At 33.4% G+C, this 16825-nt stretch overlaps 2 protein-coding genes across 2 annotated transcripts; both read right to left on the reverse strand.

Moving 5' to 3' along the window:
- Positions 1–1074: 1074 nt before the first annotated feature.
- LOC144419822 (uncharacterized) lies at positions 1075–3632 on the reverse strand. Its single transcript, XM_078109887.1, has one exon. It carries the CDS (start codon positions 3630–3632, stop codon positions 2142–2144), a length of 1491 nt encoding a protein of 496 aa, XP_077966013.1. The 3' UTR covers positions 1075–2141.
- A 957-nt stretch (positions 3633–4589) lies between these two features.
- On the reverse strand, positions 4590–8057 carry LOC144419821 (uncharacterized). The gene has a single exon (XM_078109886.1). The coding sequence runs from the start codon at positions 6089–6091 to the stop codon at positions 4592–4594; it is 1500 nt and encodes a 499-aa protein (XP_077966012.1). The 5' UTR covers positions 6092–8057; the 3' UTR covers positions 4590–4591.
- Positions 8058–16825: the final 8768 nt, after the last annotated feature.

Consider the following 16825-nt stretch of genomic DNA (forward strand, 5'->3'; position numbering starts at 1 on the left):
TTTGAATAGGAATTCATCGCCTGGCTTTGTTTCTTCGTTGACAGGACATTCATTAATAATTGAAACATCTGCAACTGTTAATCGTTTAGCAGATGGTGACGCACCGTGTAAGTTGGTGTTGAGATTCCTTGGAGACGAATTAGCAACGTTGCTTGGACTTGCAATTTTTATATTTGTTGACTTATTTACAGAGTTATGTCCTTCAGATGAAAAAGATGTTTCAGCGATACCTTGCTTAGATGAGGAAGGTAAAAGTTTTTGTGTTTGTGAGTTTTCGTTGCTCAGCAATTTAGCTTTCTCTTGTCGCCTTCTTTGTTGAATATGTTTAAACAAAGGAAACACAAATAAGAATAACAGCAATCCTTGACTTAAAATTGATATAATAACACCGAATGAAAATAGTCTGTTTAAGTCTTCATCGCTGTTTTTATCAAATACCTGAACGCACTCAAATCCGTTGAAAATCGTTTCTATGGAAGTTTCGAAAACACACGTGTAATAAACATTCTGTATAATAATTAAACTAAGAGAAACATAACTCAAGCGACGCAACCATTTAGAGGTAAGTCTCTTCATATTTGGACGAGAGTATAGAACATATTGCCTGAGCCATAATGTTAGATAGCTGGTAAACATATTCATTGAGTATAGCACTCCATTTATATTTGTTATGACGTAGCACAAGACGTCATCTGACTTAATAAACATACTAATAAGGTACGTCTGTAGTGTTCCAAGTCTTACTATTGTTTGAACAAATGCAGAGAACACCATAATGTATAAAATTGTGCGTTTATCCTGGCAATTGCATCTGAATTTTCGATGACGTATCCCATATGACGTCATTGAAGAAAATACCAGCATAGTGATGAGAAAAACAAAAATGCACCAAACTTGACAAATTATCCATTCGGTATTTCCAAGTACTGTCTTTTTCCTTACGTGGTTCAATTCCACTGCTGTAGTAATAGTTACTGTATATTCCGATGTATTTTCAAAATTGCCGGAACCAGTTTCATAAATATCCATACGTTTTAAAAAAAGCCATCAAACATATTTATAAAATAATTCTGAAAAAAAAACAATAATTAGTTATGAACTTTGTCTAAAAATACTGATGAATACAAACTGCTAACCGTAAATAATGTAAAAAAAAAGTGCAAATGAATTAGTTAAATCGTGCCTCGTTGCTCAGATTTTTATGTATTTTTTTTTCACTTGCTTTAATAATAGCTTAGCTATATTAATCATGGGTATACAATACACAGTGGCGAATCAGTCAGCGAATCCGTTCTTTATTAGGACGTTAGAATTGTAGCAAATGGGTTAAGTAAACCACAGCTGACGTTTTATTTGGTGTTTCGAAATGTATGTATTAGGTTTCTGAAAAGCATATCATGTTAATGCAGCTTACGTAGTGGGATACATATATTTTCTGAAATAAGGTAATCTACTGTTTCTGGATTCGATACTAAAGAGAAGTGGTTTTTTTAAATTTTGAATTTCATTCTAGTTATAAATTATTTTCAAATAATTCAAAAACATAATGAATAAAAATAAAAACATATGTTTTCGAATTCATTCGTAATGGTATTTTGCTGTAAATTCGTTACTATTAATATAAATTACAAACTATTTTCAAATATCAAACGAAGTTTTTTTTTTAAATAAGAACAAAAAATAAACAAGAGAGCTATGCTCAAATATATGGACACGCAGCGGTCATATGCGTTCGCTGAACCTCCACATGGTGGCAAATTTTGATGACGCCATAGCACACAAAAAACGATTCCCATACAGCTCACCGGAATATTTGAAACAAATAAAAGTAATAACCTTCTGGCAGAAACTTCAATCTTTAAGCGCTTGAAATTCCAAAGCAATTGGTCCAGTAATCAATGAGAGAAGCGATTTTTTCTGTGACAAAGAACAACAAAAACAACAACAACATAATAACAAAACGATCCATATGCCCACTACGTGTCCAATTACTACTTAACAAATATTCTAAGACTAAGTTAAGATATACACGTTGTATTGTAGAATATGATATTTTCGAAGTTGTGTTTTGAAAAACATATTTTACTATGAATAAAACGTCAAAAAATCCTATCAAAAATTAAACTGATTATGATTAGATTTCATCTACAAAAACAGTTTGACAACACAGTTTTCCAGTCTTTGAGTATAAAAAATATTGCGAAATTATTTACAAATGCATTAATTTCGTTTATACAAGAATAAACATACGATCCAATATATTCTCTGTCAAACATCGCTACAAATACCGCAAAAACAGCTAACGTGCAGATATCACTTATAACAGTTATTGTTGCCAGCACAGTAGATTTTTTCAAAACGTATATTATGGGGCTCGGTTTTACTGAATCCTGGTGTTTTATGGGATTGTTCCCGATAGATTTTGTTCGAGCCTTTTCTTCTACAGGAGCAATGGAACTTTCATAATTTTGAGGGTTGCTGACAATCTGAGGGTCATTTTCAGTTCGTTCGATTTCATGATCATCTAGTTTCGTAACGGCTTCTGTGTGCTCCCACTTAGGTTTGACATTTTCATGTTCCTTGTCAATTTTCTGGTGGACTATCTCCAAAGACTGGCAAGGATGTTTGATTGAATTTGCTGTTTTCTCATCGACTGAATATTCTCCTACAATGGAAACGTCTGCGACTGTAAGTCTCTTTGCTGATGGAGAGCAATTGATTTGTTTTTCACTTTTTAATTCTGCTTGTAAAGCTGATACAGTTGGCTTGTCTTCAACTATTTCATCTTTTGGTGCTGCAGTATTACAGACTTCCTGAGCTGAAAATGAAGATTCCGCTACACCAGATTCGTTCTTTGCTTGTGATGAAGGAAGGAGTTTAACAGTGTGAGAATCGTCAGCTGGTGGTAGTTTAACCCTACTTTGTCGTCTCCGATTTTGGACGTGTTTAAGAAGAGGAAATATAAATAAAAATAACAATAAAGCTTGACTTGCAATCCCTATGAAAACCGATATAGAAAACATTGTATTTAAAGTTTTGTCCTCGCCATCTTCTAAAACCTGAACACATTCAACTCCATTAGAAACCATCTTTACAGTAGTAGCATAGACGTACATGTAATATATATTTTGAATTAAAATTAGCAATATGCAAACGTAACTTAAAAACCGAAGCCATTTAGGAGTTAATCGTTTCATGTTTGGACGAGAGTATAACAGATACTGTCGAAGCCATAATGTGACATAGACCATCATAATGTTGATTGAATAAAAAATTCCGTGAACAACGGTAGCGGCGTTACAAATACCATCATCAAGAGTCATAAATACAGTGGACAGCATTACCTCAAAAGCACCAAGTCTAAGAAGGGTTTCAATGCCAGCTGAAAAAACCATCACATACAAAATCGAACTTTTATCTCTGCTGTTGCATTTTAGCTTCCTGTTACGTAATCCATATGACGTCATAGCACAAAACACTCCCATTGTGATGATGAAAATGATAATGCACACTGCTTGACAAATAATCCATTGCATATTCATGTTTATTATCTTGGCGTTTTCTTCAATTAAACCGTGGTAGCTGGTCGAATTCGGGAGACTTTCTCTTTGTCCCGTTGATGGAATATCCATGTTGATAAAGAAATTATATTATTCATTGACAATAAATTTCACTAAATACCTAATTTCTAAAAACCGGAAACAAAAATCATAGTCAATTTCGATTTGAAATATTTGTACGTAACTGATATAGTGTCATAATTTATCAAAATTTCCTGACCTTGTATTGGAGGTATGCATTATATTTAACAAAAAAGAATGCTTAATTAATCAACAGTTAAATGATTTTAATGAGGATTCTCTGACTTATCACACATTATTTTGTGTATTGTGTAGCATAAAAACAACACTTCATAGAAAAGGGGTTATGTTTTTTACAAATAGAAAATGATTATTCAAAAAAGGGCGCTCCCGAAGTATGTGCACCAAGATGGCGCACAACCTGAATTTCTAACCTGGTACAACTACTATGTTCAGGTTCTGCGCCATCTTGGTGCACATACTTCTGGAGGTTCCAAAAAAGTTTACTGTAGGTACTGCTAGTCATCCGAATATTTTTGATTTGATTTTTCCCTGATTTATCATATATTATGTGGTGTAGTATTAAAATATTTCATGCTCTTCGATTGAAATAGTTCATTATAATCATTCTATATAGCAATTGACTATTCAAAAATTTTAACTGTAAAAGTTGCTCAACATTCATTTAATTTTGATTTGATCGATTAAATATATATTGAACAGCGCAGGATAAAGCATAAAACCATAAAACATTCGGCGTTTTAATTGCCGGAGTGCACCATGCCCATTACAAAAAAAAACTATATTAATTCAAAAGGCTGCTGCAAGAATTGCATAACAATTAATAATTTTTATTAATCCTTTTTTGATTTAATATATAGGATAGATATACTTCTAAATTTAAAGTAGCGGAGTACAACACGTTCAGTACAACAAATAACTTCAAAAAGTTAAGTAAGAATAATATAACAGTTAAGTGAAAGATTAACAATAAATTTAAACATTCTAATCTAATTACGTTTTGTTGGCGGCCTTAAAATAAATTTCCAATCTTTCAAAATAAAAAATATCGCAGAATTATTGATAAAAGCATTTACTTCATTTACACTAGCAAAAACATAAGTCTCAAAAATAATATTATTACTTTCAGAAACGTTCATTAAAATTTCAAAAACCCCAAAAGTAAGAAAATCGGTAGTTATGGTGATTATAGCAAGTACAGTGGACTTCTTCAGCACCTGAAGTATAGGGCTGGGTCTTCTGGAATTGCGCCCTAAAACTTCTGTAATTGACTTGTCGGACATTGTTATTTTCTCTTCCTGAGTTTGTTGCTGTTCGTTTTGAATCACCTCATCTGAAGTAATAGTATCATCCACCTCTGCTACTTGAAGGGGAGTGGTTTCTGTAGTATCAGGTACTTTGAGAGTCCTGGTGTTGTCTGCGAGGTTCCATTCAGAAGATACTTGAATGTTTTCTGTTGACGATTGTGTTTGATTGACCTGATTCGCGAGGCTACTACCTTCACCGGTAGATGGGTATTGCACCACATCTGCCACGACCAACCGTTTAGCCGTTGGAGAAATGTTCGCGAAGTTTTTAAGACGATTTCGTTTCAAGGTATCATATTCTGGAGTTCGATTTACATCAACTAAAACTGAACAAGTTTGATCATTTTTCGACGACGAACACTTTTCATCCGACAAAGAAGATTCTGCTATTTCTGCCTTCCCTGGCGGTTCAATAAATTTTTTCGCCGGTGAATTTTCTTCATGTAACGATGTATCTTTGTGTTGCTGCTTTTTGTTTTTAATGTGTTTACATAACGGAAATATAAACAAGAATAGCAATAAACCTTGGCTTAATAAAGTCAAAAATAATTCGACCGAAAATAATATTTTTATTTTAACATCTTTATCGTCGTCATCAAAAACTTGTACACATTCAACTCCATTTGAGACTACTTTTATTGTCGTCCCAAACACGTAGATATAGTAAACGTTTTGAACAATAATCAAAACAAGACAAACATAACTCAAGCTTTTCATATGAGAAGGAATCAGACGCTTCATGTTTGGTTGCGAATAAAGTAAATGTTGACGAAGCCATAAAGTCAAGTAAACAGTTAATACATTTAACGCATATATAAATCCACTCCCATTTGTTATGACGTAACATATGACGTCATCAATCGTTATTAAAACTGTCAAAAGAGACACTTGTAATGTTCCCAATCGTAGTAAAGATTGTATAACTGCTACATACACCAAAACGTATAAAATTGAACTTTTATCTCGCCGTCTGCTTTTGAATTTTTTATCAATTATTCCATAAAATGTCATTCCGAGAAATATATACACGGTGACAAATGACATGAAAATAACTAAGACTTGACAAGTAATCCATTGTGTGTTTTTGTAAGTCCTTGCAGCAATATACTCTTCAGAAGTCAAATTAACAGTTACGTGTTCAGTAGATTGATTATAAGATGTTGTGACATTATCCATGAACATGAAACTGCTATAAAAACTGAAATATGAAAAGATATTCTTTGTCTATTCAATCCAAGAGTCTTATATAGTTGAAAAATGCTTGTCTGAAGAAGTTAGACCTAATTCAGCCCAAATATTATAGAAATACATTTGTGTTAGTGTGCAGCAAGACTCTTGAATTGAATAGAATAATCATCTTATCCTTGCTTCAGCATCCTTGCATTATACGAATACGGATCCACTTGCGCAAAGGCATACAGCAAAAAAAAGGTTGTTAACTCGTGTCAAACCAACAGACAGTAATATTCTAGTTATGTGCTTTTATATAATTTAGTGGTTCTCAAACTTCTAGAATTTAGAATTTGTCAAGTCTCGCTTCCCACCTCAAAAATAACTAGCTAACAATAAGCTACAAATAACAGATAGTAAGGCGAAAGTATGTTTTATTCGAAAAACGTAAATAATGTGGATGTGACGTAAATTATTAAAACACTAAGAATAATGAAGATACAAGCACAACATCTACCTTAAAGAAATGTAAAGATTCAGAAAAAGTGGACAAGATCAAATCTAAGAAATATTTCACGCCCCCTCAAAAAATTGCCTTCTCTCCCCCCAATCCATTTACGAACCACTGATATAATTGTTGTTCTTGGTCCTTGATCAGATGCTTTGCATCCATGTCACATCTTACTTCTCTGTCTGATATAGTACTATCAATTTCTCTCAACTTTTGTCCACAAAGTTAGTCATTATTATTCAAAGTCATGATTCGAAGAAAACATTGTCTGTCACATGCCATCACAGCTCAATTAGCGCTAAACGCTAATGTTGATTGGTTTATCGAAGACACCTACGACGATAGCAATTACGCTTTATCAAATTGTTTTGTTATGGTTTCGATTCCATTTTGAGAAAATTACGTAAATAATAAATCAAAAACCCAATGTTTAGGTCTCCGTTTGAGGAGGCGTGCGAGTATGAGCTCAAAGTTTCACTTAATTTCAATTTTGCAAAAAAATTATAATAATTCGTATTTTCAAAGCAAATAAGTCTGAACTGATTTATGAAGTGCACTGAACCGCGAGTGATTTTACAGGCGACTGAACTTTACCCCAATGTACGTGAAAATTACTCCCGGAAGTAAAGCACCCATTTTTGAGAGCTCCTAAACGGTGGTTCACAATTTTTTAGGGCTCGTGGGACTCCTTCCGGATGCTTTAGCACCTTACCAAGCATCTTATTAACCTTATCAAGCAATGATATTAGGAAGAACAAAGAGTTTTCCTGTCAAGGGAGAAGTAAAATCAGTTTCGTTTTCAGCATTGTGTCCCCAACTACTGCTCTGTGACGTGCCCCCGGTTTGGAACCGCTGTTTTAACCTATATCATAGAACGTAATTAGCTTCTAAAATCAATCAATATACCTTAAAAGCGGTGAAATGCTAGAATATATATATGTATGTATACAGTATACACAATAGGTTTTTATTATGTCGAAACCGACTTGTTACGCATGGCGAAGGATTTCAGAATCGCGCCGCGTTTATGGCATAATAATAAGACAGTATAGAATAATTCACAAGAAATAACGTGCTTTTGTGGTAAGTACGATTCATGCGTTGGATATAAATTGTATTTACAAATCCCAAAGCACTAATTTTCTTACTAAAAAGGAAAATTGCAAAACTTCCATACCACAAATAATTCTGACTGTTATCAATTCCATTTTCAGCATTTTTCGCAATAAAGCGCCCTCACTCATGCAGAACTAATAGTTCCCTTAAAACCTTATTATCACTATTATTAATTTCACTTACAGCTTATAAAAGTATCTCTGTATTTTTATATTGCCTTCAATTCAACACCCTTACTCATGCAGACAGAACTTTTATAGCTGATTTAAAACCTGTTCATTCTGAATATTCCCTGTTATTGCTATATCTTATATTAATCTCACTTTAAGTTTATAAAAATATCCCTTAACAATGCCGTCAATGAAACGCTCTCATGGTTTAATTTATAGGTTTAAATACAACAAATATATTTCAGGCAGCATTGGATTAAATATAAAATAGCCCGGAGGTGACCGCCAATATTGAGCGTGTAATTAAGTGAATAAATGGACGAAAACTTTGTCTCGCTTTAATTACAATGTTATGAATTCAGTTTTCTTTTAAGTTACGTTGCTAGATTGTGAAGTTGGCCATGAGTTAGCATTTTGCGAAATCCCAGACTGAAAACGATTAAATTGTTGTTAGAAATTTCAGGAACAAATCGAACAAAAGTTGTTGTGACAGTAAGGTATCAGAAATTTGACTTTAATATATATATATCCCGAGTTTTGTTCGTTCCCAGCCGAAATGATTTAATCTATGATTTACTACTCATTTTCGAAATTACTGTCATTACTGATTTAATAAATATATACTAAATTTATAAAATACCTTGAAAATTTTTTTTTTAGAAAAGACTCCACAGAGACTTGGGAAAGTACCCACGTAATGAAATGGCGTTTAAAACATACGCCTTAATTAATACCTAATTGTGGACGAGCTGTATCCTTTCCCAAACCCAGGAAGAAGGATTATTTGTTAACGAAATAGAATTGCGGAAACTGCCGTATTATAGGCCTTCTCTACATCAGAATGAATATGAAACCCTATCTTATTCAGTCTTATTGTAGCGACCAGCTCTCCAAGCTGATTTGGCAGACCGTCGTTATGTGACGAGAACGTCGATACGGGAAGAGTCGACTTGAAGATTATTAAACGATCAATATTTTTATTCATATTTAATAGTGCTTACAACTGACGTAGTTTTGTGCACCAGGATTGTGATATTTCTCGTTAGAGGTTCCGATGCTTCTTCCGGTTATGATGGAATATTCTTTGACAAAATATATATTTCTGGGATTTGTTAGTAAATTGATAATATTTACGGGGAAGATATTCAGTTCCTTGTAATGATTATTATGATCTTGGGACGTCATAGCGGTTACATTATATTATAAAGTGTTCGACCGTTTTCCAAGAATATACCGCGAAGTCCATTGTCGTGGCAACCAATTTTGTACAGATGATAGTTTTAAACAACAGTTGTCTGTTTGTAGTTTGGACAAGATTATTTCGTATCTTTGAGATAATTCGCAACAGTTGCCTCATAAATTGTCGTGCTAAATTGTCTCCACTGCAAAATGAGTTTATAAACTCATTTTTGTGTTGTATTTCATATAAAATAAAACAATTCTATTTCAATTTTGGCACCGATAATTACAGTTATATATCCCACCCTAATCATCCCAGTAACCAGCCTGCCCACCAAGTACTGCGCAAATTATTACTGATTAAGAACGCCATCTTGAGGACACTTTATCAACCGAGTCCTGCATTTCATTACCAGCGTCACATAAATGTGAACTTGGGAAATTCTTAATCGTAATGTAGCAACAACACACATTTGTCAAAATAATATATATCTATGTAATACTTGACGTGAATTTCCTGAGTAAAATACCGTCGGATAGAAGAAATCGCTTCTACCACCACCGGGAGTTTCACATAGTAAAGAGAAAATGTCACTGTTAGCACAAAAGATTATCGTCCGACAACTTTTTACTCTGATTAATGAGGCGGCGGTGAAAACGAAGTTGAATTTGGATTTTTCAAGTGTTCACGGATCATTTGAGAAATATTTATTTCGTTTAGTTGAGGTTTTAGTGTAAACCCAACAAAAGTCAACAACGAGTTTATAAATGCATTATTTTATTAGTTTGTTAAAGAAAGGTTAGAGTTTAAATTTGAAATACTACAATAAATTTAAAAACAATTTGGATTGTTTTTATAGTATAAGATTATAAGTGTAGTTTTCAATTTTCAATTAGTATCATGATATTTATTAACTTGAGCAAGAGAGTTAGTTGGTAGTAGAAAAAATAAATTCATTGTAAATTACTTCTCCCATCACAGCAATATACTATGTTAAACTGCAGGGAAAGTAATTTAAAACAAATTTATATTTCTTCTGAGAATATAAGTTTTTGTTTTAAAATTACAAGCGATGGGTGTAATTTTACGATACGATTTAAGATACTAAGAACGATAATATTATTCTGTGTTTAGTGCAGATAGTATATCAAAATTTTATGACGATTTCCCTAGGCTTGCTTTCATTATGGACTATGTTACAATGGCAAACTTTTATTGATACACTTTTAGTTAATTCAAATGGGACGATATACCAACCCTTTTTAAAGTAGTATTGTACATATATGGATTTGTAGAAAGAAAAGCGAAGAAAATATTACGATTACGATGTTGATTTTCCAAAAAATGCAAATCTTATTGAGATTATTGAGATCATCATTAATTTAAAAACTTAATAAAGCATATATTTTTTATACTTCCGTTTTTAAAAAAGCAGCAATAACCGTCATGGATTACCATATATTGTATCGAATGCAAGCAAGATCGTAGCTCTGTATTATTTACTAATACAATACTAAATGTAATAAACTATCTATCCCACGTTAGACGATGTACGTTGGCGATGTAGAAATAATCCCGACTAAACGTAAACAGAACCGAAATTTTAGTCGCGAATTAACAAAGATTTTCATATGAGTCAAATCACGGCGTTACCTCACGCATGGAAAATCAAATATTTTCTTAATTACGACACGTCACTCAAGCAGACTCACGCGACTGGTGACGTAATGGTCCACTTGGAGGTCAAAACGACACGCTACAATGATTTTGTTTTTGAATCGATGACGCGTGAGCAACCTTTATCTGATTTTCGATTTCTGCTTTGTAGTATTTTCTAAAAATATCAAATTTGTTCGGTAAATCAGCCTAAATATCGACTCAGTTCAGCTCCAGGGAAACGCTCAATACGTCGCCAAATCATACTTTAATAACTCTTTCAACACCGTTCGTGCGCTGTCCATGCTGTTCTAACAGTAGTAATTGTTAAAAATCATTCAGTGAACAAAAGGTTAACATTCTGTTTGAATACTATATGAAACGTGGGTTAATTTTTAACCAGGTATTTCGTCCTTTTGCGTCGACATCGCGCACTGAACGCGACACATAACGGTATTTCAGACTAGTCGCAATAACGATTGCTCACAGGTTGAGGCTCTAGGTAGAACGTGCCGGTAGGCATAATTGCTACGATATCGCACTAAAACCAAAAAGAAGAGTAATACAACCAATACTATAAAGAGAGTGCTTTTGATAATAAAAATCATGTGAGTGGAAGTAGAATATGCTTTTGACTTGTTTATTGCTAGCAAGGTCGAGGTTGTTCTTTCAAAGTCGCATTGGTCAAAATTTTTGAATTATTCATAGTGCGAATTGAATTTTGATAATCGGGGTCGGAATTATTTAGGAGAAATTTAAAAGAGCATTAAGTTGACTTTCAACAAGAAATTGAAGGTTTGTTAGTTGAAGTTTATTGAGTGCGATGGGATGATTTTATACTTGCTGAGTCACCCTTAGATAGGCGACTGGTTATTCAGACATAAGGACCAAAATTAGGAAAACAGAACATTTGTCACACAGCTATTTCTTTTTACAAAGAATATTTTCTACAAAGTTTTGTAAAGATGTATGTCATATTACGCTCATAGGTGCTCGAAATGTCGTCCGTGCACAACAGAGCAGTGGCTTAACCTAGACATCCAAGCTCGTGTAGCGTTACGAAGGTTAACTTGTGGAATATCGTTCCAACCTACACCTATACGCATTTATTCGTGATCTCATCTGACCTTAAAATTTTCTGCTTTTCTGGCAACCACCTGTACTTGTACGTACCAATCGACTAGTATCCGTGTTGTCTTCGCCGACCTTGATGGTGCCTAGTGTACATAAAGAATAAAAATAAAATTCGCGATATACGTTATTCAAATAGCGATTAGGAAATAAATCCCCCAATTGTTTTTTAACTGATTCACTCATCCATCTATGTTTACTTACTGTCTATATATATCAGTGGTTTTCGGCCGGGGTCTGCGAACATCATGGTTCCGGCAGTACAGTACAGGGGTTCCGCAAGTTTCCGTTCAAATCCGAGAGCCTTTATTTTTAGATGTGTATTCTTTATACATATTTAATATGGTTCCATTACATTTGAACCCCCGTACATTTGAACCCATGACAATTGCACCTCTATGCTATTGCACCTATGGAATTTTTTTTGTTTCACGGATAGTTAAACCTATACTGACCCTAACCCATGGGTTTTAGCACCCGCATATAGATTGAACCCGTGGATATACGCATGGGTTCAAATGTACATGGGTTCAAATGTACGGTCACCAATTAATATATATCAAACTTGCTATGCTTTAATGAATATTCTGTTTTGCCAGTATTACCAGTTTATATAATTCAGACAATAAATGGCAATCAAACTATTGCAAAAAAGATTCCTCAATTAAATTTACATATGTCGTCAAATTTATATTAAAAATCATTGTTATCGTAGTCCGATTTTATGGTTGATTTTATTCAATACTTACATATTGTTTGCACATTTATCGGCACAAATCAGTATAGAAAATGTGTTTTTAAATATGGGAAATGCTGTACATGTGCAGCAATTATAGAACATGTTTTTTCAAATATGGGAAATGCTGAACATGTGCAGCCAATTTATGCCCTGTCTGACATTTAGTTTATTTTTATGCCACAAAAATCAAAAATAAATACAGGCCATTGCTATAAAATTATAAGAAACAGTGAGAAATTTAAAGCAATCCCAAAAAGCATGTGATGGTGTTGTGGCTCCATATCAAGAAATCTGTTAATTTATTCGGTTACTCAAATTGGTCAAGTTTATTTCAATATTTACAGAAGTTAACACTGTTCATGTCCAAGAAATATCACGTTGATCATAGAGGACACATTACAAAAGCTAGCGTATTCACTTTTACACGGCCTTTTAGAAATGGGCACCATTACTAATATTGAAACTGAGTTAATAGGCGTCATTGCGACTTCATATTAAGAATGCTGTTATTTTCTTGGTGTAATTTTCTGTTATTCAACATAATGGTATTACTGGTTGGACGATTCATTTCAATATTTAAATAAACTATCCTTACTCTACCCCAGACATTCTATCATAGGAAGCACATCACTAATTCTAATGGACCCATTGTGGCACAGCCATGTTAAAAAGATAGGGCATCCATGACGTCTTGCATTTTTTTTTTAATTTAAAAGGATATTTATCGATAACCCCGTATTGTTTTCGCCCTTAAATATGTATTAAATAAAGTAAAAATACTTGAACGATTACTGATTTAAAAACAACAGCAATTCATGGCAGCATCATGCGGGACAGATTGAATCACCCAATGGGCCGGATTTGGCCCGCGAACCGTAGTTGTCGTAGTGCCCATGTCAGGTCATTAGACAATTTAGTTATTTTCATAGAAATTACAACCAAAGGGAGGCAATGAGCACTGACAAAAACCTATGAATCAGTGTCCTTCCCTGCACCTGTCTTATGTTCGTTTGTGTTTGTCTTGATAACAGTGAAACATATATATACCACTCAAACATTGAGTAAAACAAATTGATGAAATAAGAATTGTATTGTAATGTTGAATTAAACAACGCTATCTAATATGCGTCTATTAATATCGGGAAAGGGTAAAAGATGATGTAATCATATTATGTCATTGGGATTGCTTGTTCTTGAAATAATATTTCTAGTAATTTGAAGTATGGCCTAGTACAAAATTGTAAAGATATTCAGATAATGTGAAAACATTGGGCTCTCACTTTGAAATACGTAATATGTATTTGAATATCAAGGTTTCCACACAAATTGAAAATATTTACTCGTGCGAAGATCGTTTATGTCAGAGATAACTTGGCCAATGCCTGGTTAAAATTATACCCAAAGCGAATTTCTTTATCTGAAATTGGAAATAATCTTGGAAGTTCAAAAAGCCTCAAAAACAGAACAGCTCTTATCATAATGGAATGCGTGTGACTCTCTTTTAAAAAGAGAATGTTTTGACTTCATATTAGAACAATGGTTTTCAAACCGTGGGGCGCGCCCTAATGGGGGGTGCGTAGACAAGTTTTTGAGGGGGCGTGAAGCTAACTAAAAATAAAAACATTTGTTAGATTTGATCCTACCCGTATTTCAAAACATCATTTATTTCATTATTTACGTTCCATTTTTTCAACGTGTTTTTTAAATAAAACATACTTTCGCCTTATTATTTATTATTTGTAGCTTATTGTTAGCTAGTTATTTTTGAGGTGGGGCCCGAGACTTGACAAAGTCTAAAAAAGGGAGTGGCATAAAAAGTTTGAGAACCACTGTATTAGAACAATGTTTGTAGGTTTGTAGATCCCCGCTGAAGAATTTTGGGATAGCTACTCGGACATTTATGTAATAAATGATTATTCTTTTTGTACATTTTAATTTCAAAATTACATGTGTTTTGTTACAATACATCAAAGATGAAATGCATATATAATTTTTATTTTTTACTAAGTCACGCAAGCAATGAAACGTATAAAATATATAATATTCTTGAAAATATTTGTGTATGTTTTATAACCTATTATAAAACAGCAGTTCCTTAATATTGCGGTGTATCCATAATAATAAAACAGTAAATTCAACCGTAATTTTGGCATCAATATTCTTAATTTGAGTGATTTTGTATATAAATATATAAATATAGAGACCTTGTTTCATCTTAATGAGCTCTATTGGAGATTACATTGGATTTCATTTTGATAGCTGATTGAACGCACTAGAAAAAATTAATTTGCAGCTTCATATCAAAATTGTATTCAGGGCTTTATAGTAGTAATTCCCATAAACTATGGTGGTATCTACAGCAAATAATATTTAGCATATTTTGCAAAGCTCATAAAACATGTTAATATAAAAGCATATAAATATTTTTCCTGTTAGCTGTAAAACCTCACACAAATTCACGTCAGTAAATGTGAGGTCTATTATTACATAAAAATTTAAGATTGAATAAAATCGACGACATCCGTTTGGTTTGCTCCCACAGTCTTGCAAAGAGCTTATATGGATATAACATCACTGCAACGTTTCTTCTAATCCAGACGCTCGAAGCTAATATATAAGTAAATGTATTTGTTACATTTGATCTCGTCGGCCTCATTTTGGATATTTACATTTCAAAACTTTTCATTTATTTCATTATTTACGTTCCATCCACGTATTTTCAACGTGCTTTTTGAATGAAACATTCTTTAGCTGTACTATCTATCTTTGTACTGTTAGCTAGTTATTTTTGAGGTGGGCGCGAGACATGAAAATTCTAGAAAGGGAGCGCTGCTTGGACAGTTTTTTTCATTATTGGCATACAGATTGCCAACAGCAAAACGGTATAGATAGTTAATCTCGAGTAATTTTAAATGTGGATACCCATTTGGTTCCGGATTTTCACTTGTGAAGGTGAAGTTGCCATTGAGCGAAAATATCTTAAATATGTACAATTATACATTACAACTCAGGATTCTGTCAGTACTATATATGACAATTTTTTAAATATAGCTGAATTCAGTTTTAGTTATTGATCGTTTCAGTTTTGAGAGAGCACTGTCCCTCATGTGCAAAAGTTTGAAACGTGGAGACTAGGAAAGTCAATATAAACGCAAATATAATTTTCGTCAAATTATTTTAGTCTCGGGAGATGTTTATTTACACTTGAATATCTCGCTGAAATGAAGTCTGTAGTCTGGACCCAGGCTATCAATGTCCCATTTACCAGTGAAATAGTATATTGCTTTCAACTTCACAACATTTTTATTTGAATATAAGTTTTCGGAGTTGCATTGTGCATTTAAATGAAAGTGTATATATACATTTTGGGTATTTTAGAAAACGTAGCTAAAATTATCAGAACACTCGTCTAGGGGCACAGCCAAGAATTTTCAAAGCGGGGGTTTCTGAAATTTCAAATTTCCAATTTTATCATATCAGCTAGCAGGCGGAGGCCAGAAAAATGAATTTTCAATAGTCTTAAGGGTCTAAAAAGCGTTTCAAACTATGAAAAATTGCTATATATGATACAGAAAAATACTTTTTATTTTCATTTTGAAAGGGGGTTCAGACACTCAATCCATATCTACGACGACACTCAACTAAGCTTAAATTACTGCTCAGATATAGTGTAGCATTGCACTATCTTTCCGCAGAGAAAGTCGCCAGCCAATGAGCACCATACATCCACCCCTATCCATACACCACCATTTTTGCTGTAAATGGTTTGATCTAAAATAATGTAGAACAATTCCACTCTCTATTTCAACATAGGCTTCAGTTTTATTTACATATGCATGAGATTTCTTTCTTTCAAAATTTTCACAAGCATTAACTCATTATACTAATACCAATTAGCACTATATCCCTCCATATTATTAACCTAGTTATACACCAATTCATACAATCGTTATTACTATATAATTCCGGTAGCTTTTCTGGGATTTCTTAATTACACTTTATCACTTGTTGAAATCTTTATCTAAAATGAAGATTGATTTGACAACAGAAACTGAACTCGTGCGCAAATCTTTATTTACGATGGTTTGCTTCGCGAGAAAGCGGTTAACATCGTACGTGTTATGGTTGTTGTTAAAAATACCAAACCTGTAATGAACTGTACTTGTATAAACAGTAGCATCGAAATCATTTCGATCGGAGCTGATTTTTCAAGGATTCCATACTGTGTGTCGTGTGTTAGATC

Source organism: Styela clava, chromosome 2 (assembly GCF_964204865.1).
Source record: "Styela clava chromosome 2, kaStyClav1.hap1.2, whole genome shotgun sequence".
Lineage (NCBI taxonomy): Eukaryota > Metazoa > Chordata > Ascidiacea > Stolidobranchia > Styelidae > Styela > Styela clava.